Here is a 10,007-nt window from a genome sequence, read left to right as displayed (position 1 = left end):
ATTCTACGTTAACATTCCGAGATACTCCCTCTAGTTTAATTGTTATGGTCGTTTTGGACAATGACAATCTTCTAAATATATCTTTGACCGTGATAGTTTATTTAAATATATTAAAATAATATATACATATTTATTTTTGTTAAAGTAATCTTTTATAACTTATATATACATGTTGCTTTATTTTTATCAAATAATCTTTATGACTCATCTATACTTTATTTTCCATCAATTAACTTTTATACTACTTTATTATTTAACTATTAATTTTTGTATCACTTTATCTCACATCAATCGACTTTTGGACCTACTATTTTATTTCCCCGCCTACCATCTTGGCAAAAATGTCACTTATACTTACTCAGTTGCAAAAATAACTTTGTTTTTCACGGACCCCATACATACCAATAAAAACAAAAAAAAACTATCATACATATGATTTATCAAACTCAATATAGTTATCTTCTACTTCATATATTTATAATATGTTTATTTTTTATCTTCATAAACTCCAATATCATAATTGCTAAAAATATATTTATTTTGAGACAAACGAATATGGGCAAAAATGATCTCACTAACTGTGGTAGCATTATTATCTCATTAGAAGAGAGAGGGTGCGACCGTGCGAGCGGTGGCGTGTGCCCTAACGGCGTGAGGGGTAAGGCGTGACGGGGGCAGCGCCGTCGTCGTTGTCTCGGCCGCATCCGGTGGAGGCCGCTTCCGAATCTGAGAGGCCATTAGCCCATTATAAGCGGCCGCCCCCACGAGCAATCTCCCTTCCCCCTTTCTCCTACCTCGCAGCGCACCGCGCCCCCACCCCCATGTCCTCGCCTTCCTCACCGCGCTCTTGCTCACGCAGCTTCGTGCTTCCACCGAACTAACGCCGAAGAAGCCTGCTGATCTGCTCTCCTAATGGTGGAGCTCACCGTCGGCTAACCCATCGTCGTCCGGCGCGGCTCGGTTTCGGGTGGGCCTGTTTGGAATCGCATCTTGCGGTTTCTCGGATCCTTCAGGGACGGCAGATTTTGTTGTTGTTGGGGGTGTGGATTTGGTTGGGGGGAGGAGGGCTGGTTGAAGATTTGTGGCGGAAGCCGTTGGGGAAATTGATGGTGGGATTCATGGAGTGGGTGCACGATTGGCTTCTGTGGGACGCCGTGCTGGAATGCGGAGGGATCCGGAGGCCACCGATTAGATAGCGGCTGGGGGAGGAGGGAGGAGAGGAGAGGAGCAGGCGGAGGCCGCAATTAGCACCAGTAACCCCGAGGCGCGAGTCGACAAGCCATGGGGGAAGACCTCGTCACCACCCTGTCCATGGAGAACGGCGGCGGCGGCCATCACAGCCTCTGCACCCTTCTCTCCATGGATCCCACCGGCCACCTCGACGACCGTGCCGTCGGCGTCATGGTGCAGCCCCGCATCGGGGACGGCGCCGGGCGCGCCCACGCCGTGTCGCTCTCCGGCGCGCCTCCGCCGGACATCAACCAGCCGTGGCAGACTGACCTCTGCGACATGCTCGACGTCAGCCTCGGCCCGCATGTGTACGACGGCGAGGCTCTCGCCGTGCTGAGCAGTGCTCCGAAGGCTGGGAACCGGAAGGCCGCCAAGCGCGGGGACAGCATCTGGGGCGCTTGGTTCTTCTTCACGTTCTACTTCAAGCCCCTGCTTTCAGATAAGTGCAAAGGCAAGGTCTCCCGGGACGCCAATGGTGTGTCAGGGTTTGACAAGACGGATCTCCGGCTTGACATGTTCATGGTGCAGCACGACATGGAGAACATGTACATGTGGGTGTTCAAGGAGCGGCCGGAGAATGCCCTTGGCAAGATGCAGCTGAGGAGCTACATGAACGGGCACTCTCGCCCTGGTGAGCCGCAGTTCCCGTTCAGTGTTGACAGGGGATTTGTCCGATCACACCGGATGCAGCGCAAGCACTACCGTGGGCTCTCAAATCCACAGTGTATTCATGGGATTGAGGTGGTAAGATCACCAAGTCTTGCAAGCATAACTGAGGCAGACAGGAGGAGGTGGGTGGAGCTCACAGGGAGGGAGCTCAATTTCGCTATCCCACTGGAGGCCTGTGATTTTGGAACATGGAGGACTATGCCAAACACAGAGATTGAGCTGGACAGACCACATCCTGTCATGAAGGGCAATGTTAACCAGCACCCAAAGAAGATGCTTAACGGATCTGGCTTGAATTTGTCATCACCCTCCAATCACTCGGGAGAAGATGGCATGGATCTCTCCCCAGTTAGCAGCAAGCGCAGGAAGGAGGTGTTTCCGCATGCCATGGATGAGGAATGCTTCTTGCCACTTAACTCTTGCGGTGAGAGGACACAACAGGATGTGGAGATGCATTCAATAGTGCAGCCTTCATGGCTGCATGAATTTTCCGGAGTCATGAAAAAGGCTCACGGGCCAGTGACTGCCGCCAAGTCGATTTACGAGGACGATCAGGGCTACTTGATAATGGTCAGCTTACCATTTGTTGATCAGCAGAAGGTGAAAGTTTCATGGAGGAACAATTCTACTCATGGTATAGTGAAGATCCTTTGTGTTAGTACAGCCCAAGCGCCATATGTCAGAAGGCATGAAAGGGTTTTCAAGCTTGCTGATCCTACGGCTGAGCACTGTCCTCAGGGGGAATTCGTCCGTGAAATACCTCTTGCAACACGAATCCCTGAAGACGCCAAGCTGGAGGCATACTTTGATGAGGCTGCTGCAGTGCTTGAGATCATGGTTCCCAAACGCGGAAATGAGCCAGAAGAACATGAAGTTAGAGTCTCTATGCGCCCTCCTCACCTTGCAGCTAACGATCTACTTCTGACATAACCAATGGAAGTTCTGTCAACCTTGTGGATCTTGTTTCTGACCACCAGATTAATGCCTCAATGGCTGAGAAGGTACCAGCATGACCATCTGTTTAGAGTTTTGCTTTCTGCGTATTTGTCGTACTGTACTAGGCCTCTTCAGCGAAGTCTGCTGAAGGTTCCTCAGTTTATTCTAGTATGTTACTATGACGGGTGTCTTTTTAGCCCTCATGCTCTCCTTTGTAGAATATGGCTAGATTGCTTGTTCTAGAATTTGTTCCGAGTTGAATTAACCAGAAATAAATTGTCTGAATTACTATTCCTTGCTTGGATCGATGGAGTGTGATTGTTTTGTTTCGCACTAAAAGAAGTGCACCATAATTTGCGTAGGGCTTAGTTGCATTTCTCATGTAAACCAATCACAGAGGTGCAGACAAATGCAACATCAGTATATCACCTTGATTTCTCTCTGCAGAGGTATTGAGTTATAGGCCAAACTGTGAGTGTCAGATAATGAAGTATAGATTCTCAGGTAGCAGTTAACATAGCTGTGCCACTGCGAGTACAGCGCGTCCAAGAACACACTGAATGGACTTCTTTTTTCTAGGATTAAGGGGCTGTTTGTTTGGAGGGGCTAATCCATAAGTTCCTCCACTTTAGTCTCTTTTAGTCCCTAAAATACTAAATAGGAGGGACTTAAAGGGACTAAAACTATCTCTAGTTCCATAAGTCCCTAGGGAAGGTGCTAAAAGGGACTAAAGGTCTGTAGTACACCTACTGTACTACTTTAAATCTATAGCTATGTATGTGTGCTGTGTACTATAGAATATAGAATATGTCATTTAAGGAGGTTTTAGTCTCTTTTAGTCCCTCTAAACAAATAGGATAGGACTAAAAGAGACTTGTTTTAGTCATAGGACTAAAAATTAGTCCTACGACTTATAGAAACAAACAGCACCTTAATTTAAGGAAAATTAGTTCCATCTTCTAGTCAGGCAAGCAAATTAAAGCAGCTATCACAGAAGTCGAACGATCGTAGAACGAAGATTCAGTAGTTGCGCTGTGATGACAAACAGAAACTGTAGACTGGCATGGAACCTGAACAAGCAACATAGGAGTACCTAAATAGTTGCGTATAAAATTTGTTTCTAATTAAACTTTGAGAATGACTTCAACTGAGTTCTCACTAGTCAATCTCAAGGTTTTTCTGTGGATTTCTAAAACAAATCAGCATTTCAATTCAATTAGTATACCACTTCGCTTGGTGTCAGTGTCCATGCCTATTGCTCCTTAATTTGGATGAGTTCCAGGTAGTCTTGTACGGCGGAGATGACAAACCCAGCTGCCTGGGTGCTACAAACCTGTGAAGTCTGTTCGTGCTTTGTCAATTGTGTTGCATATCCTTAAGAATAACTGAATCTGGTTTTGCTTTGTCCATGTTGCATATCCTTCAGAATAACCGGGTCTTGTTTTTAGCATCTGGTATTACAAGTTATCATAAATTTGCTCCGTTATGAAGCCAAAACTCGCTATTACTAATCGATGGAAGGTATGCCCAGTCAGTGTCTTCCGTAGAACAGACAAAGGCAAGAGCTACTTGCAGTTCCGTTTCTGGAACTGCAATTGAACCGCCTTGTGAAGCTGTGTAGCAGACTACCAGTGACCTTTCGTAGGTGGGCGGAAAAGGCAAGGCAAATTTGACGCTGGCTGCACCAAAATGGAATGACAAAAGGAGATTTACGGTCGAAAGTTGAAACTTAACTATTTTCAGGGCAACCAAAAAGGAACGACACAAGAGAGATTTATAGTCGAAAGTCGAAACTTAACTATTTCAGGGCAAGTTCAGGTAAAACCATAGGGCAAGTTCAGGTAACACCATATGGCAATACAGACTTCCAAAAGTTGTGAGCACAGATCTCACACGACACTGAACCCAACAACATCACCCGGGTTAAAACTTCCACACTCCCTGCGTGCCGGAATCACCATCGGACCACCGCCAGCTTAATCGACCTCCTCGATCTTGGGTCCTGCACCGCTGCCACCGGCCGGCACGTCCTCGTCCATGCCAGTGGCGCCGCCCATGTCCGGGCCGGCGCCCTGGTACATCTTCGCGATGATGGGGTTGCAGATGCTCTCGAGCTCCTTCATCTTGTCCTCAAACTCGTCCGCCTCGGCGAGCTGGTTGCCGTCGAGCCAGTTGATGGCGCCGTCGATGGCGTCCTCGATCTTCTTCTTGTCGTCCGCAGAGAGCTTTGAGGCGATCTTGTCGTCCTTGATAGTGTTCCTCATGTTGTAGGCGTAGTTCTCGAGCGAGTTCTTGGCGTCCACCTTCTTCTTGTGCTCCTCGTCCTCCGCCTTGTACTTCTCGGCCTCCTGCACCATCTTCTCAATCTCCTCCTTGCTCAGCCTGCCCTTGTCGTTGGTGATGGTGATCTTGTTCTTCTGCCCGGTGGTCTTGTCCTCAGCAGAGACGTTGAGAATGCCGTTGGCGTCAATATCAAAACAGACAGTGATCTGGGGCACGCCACGGGGAGCTGGAGGGATGCCGGAGAGCTCGAACTTGCCCAGAAGGTTGTTGTCCTTGGTCCGGGCACGCTCACCCTCGTACACCTGGATCAGGACGCCAGGCTGATTGTCGGAGTACGTCGAGAACACCTGCTCCTTCTTGGTGGGGATAGTGGTGTTCCTCGGGATGAGGACAGTCATGACGCCTCCCGCTGTCTCGAGACCCAGGGACAGCGGCGTGACGTCGAGCAGAAGCAGGTCCTGCACCTTCTCGTTGCCCTCGCCGCTGAGAATGGCGGCCTGGACAGCGGCGCCGTAGGCCACGGCCTCGTCAGGGTTGATGCTCTTGCACAGCTCCTTGCCGTTGAAGAAGTCCTGAAGCAGCTGCTGTACCTTCGGGATACGGGTGGAGCCACCGACGAGCACGACATCGTGCACGCTGCTCTTGTCCATCTTGGCATCGCGCAGGCACTTCTCCACTGGCTCCATGCACTTGCGGAACAGGTCCATGTTGAGCTCCTCGAAGCGAGCCCTGGTGATGGTCGAGTAGAAATCGATGCCCTCGTACAGGGAGTCGATCTCAATGGTGGTCTGTGCAGTCGACGACAGCGTGCGCTTGGCGCGCTCGCAAGCCGTACGAAGCCGACGCAGGGCGCGAGGGTTGCCGCTGATGTCCTTCTTGTTCTTGCGCTTGAACTCCTGGACAAAATGGTTCACCATGCGGTTGTCGAAGTCCTCACCGCCAAGGTGGGTGTCACCAGCAGTGGCCTTCACCTCGAAAATGCCCTCCTCAATGGTGAGCAGCGACACATCAAACGTGCCACCGCCAAGGTCGAAGATGAGCACATTCTTCTCACCGGAGCTGGTGGCCTTCTTGTCGAGACCGTAGGCAATGGCCGCAGCGGTGGGCTCGTTGATGATGCGCATCACGTTGAGGCCGCCAATGACACCAGCGTCCTTGGTGGCCTGCCGCTGCGAGTCGTTGAAGTAGGCAGGCACAGTCACCACCGCGTTCTTGATAGTGGACCCCAGGTAGGCTTCAGCGATCTCCTTCATCTTGATGAGCACCATGGAGGAGATCTCCTCGGCGGAGAACTGCTTCTCTTCGCCCTTGTACTGCACCACGATCATAGGCTTGTCGCCGGGGCCAGGGATAACCTTGAACGGCCACAGCTTCATGTCGCTCTGCACGGACGGATCAGAGTACCTCCTACCGATCAGTCGCTTGGCATCTGCATTTGAAATTAAACGAGATTGTGAGCCAGATTGTTCAATTTAACCGTGTGAAAATTCTGCTTACAATAATAGTCAGGTTAACTTATCAACCGCTAGACAATGTAATCACAACACATTGTGATATATGTTTCGCTCGAAAAAAATTCCATGAGATGCCTAATCCTTGTGATTTGCCGCTGCATTACTGCTTAACCCAACAAACATAATTCCAAAACGAACATATTTACGCATGCAACAAAATGTAACGTGAAGCAACTAGCGACATGATCAATTCAATCTCTTCACAAGTAACACTTCCTATCAATTTCAGTGTTCAAAGTATTTGTACACTACATGATGCTTATTTGATAAGAATTATTTAATTTGGCTTTTATGACAGATTAGCAGATGCAAACACAGCACAGTGACAATGTTTTTGTTTGTCCAGTAGGGATATCACACAACTTAGCCACCTAGATCTAAATAAGAAATGCATCTAGCCATCCAGATGAACAGTTCAATCTAGTTTCGAACTAAACCACGCAAACGATTAAAGCACAAGGGTCATGCAAACATAGCTGAGCTCACAGACAAGGAGGAAAATAGCATGGACACTTACCGAAGACGGTGTTGGTGGGGTTCATGGCGACCTGGTTCTTAGCGGCGTCGCCGATGAGCCGCTCGGAGTCGGTGAACGCCACATACGACGGCGTGGTGCGGTTCCCCTGGTCGTTGGCGATGATCTCCACCCGGTCGTGCTGCCACACGCCGACGCACGAGTAGGTGGTGCCGAGGTCGATGCCAATCGCCGGGCCCTCTCCCTTCGCCATCTCGCACACGAACAGGAAGATCGAACAACGAAAAAAAAATCCGACGAAACCTAACCTAGAACTCGAGATCTGAGACTGTTCAAGGGATTTCTTCGCTCGCGAGCTCGCTGAATTCTTGGCAGGATTGGAGTTGGCGGAACGGAAGAGGAGGAGCGAGTGGTTTTATTGGGGTTGATGCGGTTTCGAGAATGTTCGAGTTGCGGCAATCCGGGACGTTGGATTCAGATCGGAGGGGCGTTCTGGAAGGATCCGGATGGTACCGGAGGGGCCACCTCCAGGACGTGAGGCGTTGGGATTGGGACGTGGGGACGTCAGCTGGCGACGCGAGTCGGGGAGACCCTGGCCTGGCCTCCTCGACGTTGCGTCCAGTACGTTCTACAGTTAACCAGCATGTTCTGGCGGGTGGGTCTAGTTTGCGTGTGCGCGTCGGGAGGGCGCGCGATCAGTTCTCTATACGTGTAAGTATATGTATATATACGTAGACATATATATATATATATATATATATATATATATATATATATATAAAGTTTACACACATAAATTTTATACATATAAACTTATAATATAAACTTTACACATACAAATATATATATATATAACATACAAATATTATATATACATGAAAAATATTATAGATATAAACCTAATATAGAAAAAACTTTATAGATATAAATTTCATGCAAACTTTATACATATTTTGTAAAGAAAAATAAAAACATGAAAAGAAAAGAGCCCCGTGAGCACGGATGGGCCTTTTCGTGTGAATTACGTGCACCGATATGTTTGTTTTTGGCGGCGAGAGTTTTCTTTTTATCTACGAGTGAGCCGAGATATGTTTGGCCATGGCAAATGGATCACGTTTAATCTGCTATATCTGGAAAGATACTCTGGGCCAACATGTTCGCACAAGGATAAGGTGCGCGAGTATGCGTCAATTAGCATTTTTGTGTTTTGGCACGTCCACGCTGAATCATCTCAGCGTTGGACCTCCGTCACAGTAGTAATGGGCTAAGGCCCATGTAGCCTTCCACCAATCTAGTTTGACTAAAAATGTTTAGCTTAAAAATTAGACCGCTCTACTTTAGACCAAACACTTAAATTTTATAGTAAATAAAAAGACTGAGGCCAGTAACATCCCTAGTCGCAACCCATTTTATATGAGCTTGATGTGTATAAGGGAGAACTGTACATGCGTAAGGGCTTTCGATAGGGAAGATGGGCTATGAATAGCCCATAGCCCCATGCTAATTAGGCCTAGGCCCCGGAGGCGCCACGACCAAGCCAGGTGAGGCATGAAACACAAACGTCGCCACATCCTCGTCCTCCATATCCATCATGCGTTTTCAGAAGTTATCGATTTTAAAATAAACTGCATTTTACGCTAAGATGAGGAGTAGAGTAAACATAAAGGGTAGGCTTGCTAGGGGAACACAAGGATAACATGTGGGGCTAGAGTACATGGCTCGACGTGAAAAAGAACTGAAAAGACAGTGAAAAAGCAAATCAAAGTGAAAGTCGTTGCGGTATAGGCTTTTAGCACGATAGCATTATCTCGTCAACGTCGGTTGCAGGACAAATGTGTTTGGAATATTCCCTTGTAGCGAACCTAAGGTGACGAAGGACATTGTGCTAGTAGAAGGGAAGCTGGTGTGACCTCCTCGTCCAATCCAATGAACTACCCTTGTTTGCTCAATGCTCATGTCTGTGTATTTGTCTGCCATGCTTATCCACAGGGTCACGAAGGAAAAGATGGCATGGGCAATAGAGGTGCATAGCTAATTATTGTCACTTTGACAGAAAGGCACTCCCTTGGTCCTCGAGTAAAAATTATCAGTAGTTTTTTTTTCTCTATCGCTAGGTATAAGAGTAGCTAACCTATATGATGACGCAAATGCTAGCCTTATTACATCTGCTCTGGTTGTTTGTGAAAAGCTAATTTGAGAAAATAAGTTTAAAGATAGGCAACTTCGAGATAACCTTCTCGAATGATATAGTTCCAAAAAAGATAAGTCTAGAGTTTTGACAAGTTGTCAGACAGCTAGAAAATATTTAAGGATTACTAAATTCCAGTTCATAGTGATTTAGTGAAAACATTTATTAAAGTTCGGATAAACACCCACATTCAGAAAACTACATTCTTGTACAGGAAATCATATATACAAAACTACAAAGTTTTCTTGCTTGGTTACCGTAGCCCCAACCAAACCACGTCGAACCACAAGACGCGCTATTTCGCCTATAAAACCCCCATAAACCCCTCACCTATCACCATCGAAGCAACATAACACTAGGTTCGTTAGCTCAAACACCTAAGCAGACCGCACATGGCTTCAGCCAAGCTCCTTGTCCTCATTGCCACCACTCTTGTGAGTTGCGGCATCAACGTACTATATGTCGATGACGCCGACCATTGTGAATAATTGTCCTACCTAGTGTGGCTCAGTAGCGGGTTCTTCCTCCTAGCGCTTTCTAGAGTGGGCGCCGACGTCGGCGTGTGGTAGACATGGCGTTAGCGTTGCGCGGCTGCTGCGGAGGGGGCGCTACCTTCAAGGGTAGGGATGGGTGCGCCAACGTTGGGGGTGGCCCTAACGTCGGATGGGAGTGACGGTGGGCCGACATTGAGTGGGAGAAGGGAAGGGGGCGG

The 10,007-nt window shown here is 47.9% G+C and overlaps 2 protein-coding genes across 2 annotated transcripts; one reads left to right on the top strand and one right to left on the bottom strand.

The window, feature by feature from the left end:
- Positions 1 to 759: 759 nt before the first annotated feature.
- On the top strand, positions 760 to 3,130 carry LOC102702334. The gene has a single exon (XM_006644921.3). It carries the CDS (start codon positions 1,282 to 1,284, stop codon positions 2,827 to 2,829), a length of 1,548 nt encoding a protein of 515 aa, XP_006644984.2. The 5' UTR covers positions 760 to 1,281; the 3' UTR covers positions 2,830 to 3,130.
- A 1,491-nt stretch (positions 3,131 to 4,621) lies between these two features.
- On the bottom strand, positions 4,622 to 7,487 carry LOC102702055 (heat shock 70 kDa protein 4). Its single transcript, XM_040523043.1, has 2 exons — positions 7,150 to 7,487; positions 4,622 to 6,547 (listed from the first exon to the last, which is right to left on the bottom strand). The coding sequence occupies exons 1-2, from the start codon at positions 7,358 to 7,360 to the stop codon at positions 4,812 to 4,814; spliced, it is 1,947 nt and encodes a 648-aa protein (XP_040378977.1). The 5' UTR covers positions 7,361 to 7,487; the 3' UTR covers positions 4,622 to 4,811.
- Between the last annotated feature and the right edge of the window lie 2,520 nt (positions 7,488 to 10,007).

Source organism: Oryza brachyantha, chromosome 1 (genome assembly GCF_000231095.2).
Source record: "Oryza brachyantha chromosome 1, ObraRS2, whole genome shotgun sequence".
In the NCBI taxonomy this organism is placed as follows: Eukaryota; Viridiplantae; Streptophyta; class Magnoliopsida; order Poales; family Poaceae; genus Oryza; species Oryza brachyantha.
Note: the sequence above shows the minus strand (reverse complement) of the source record. Positions and strands in the feature narration are given on the sequence as shown.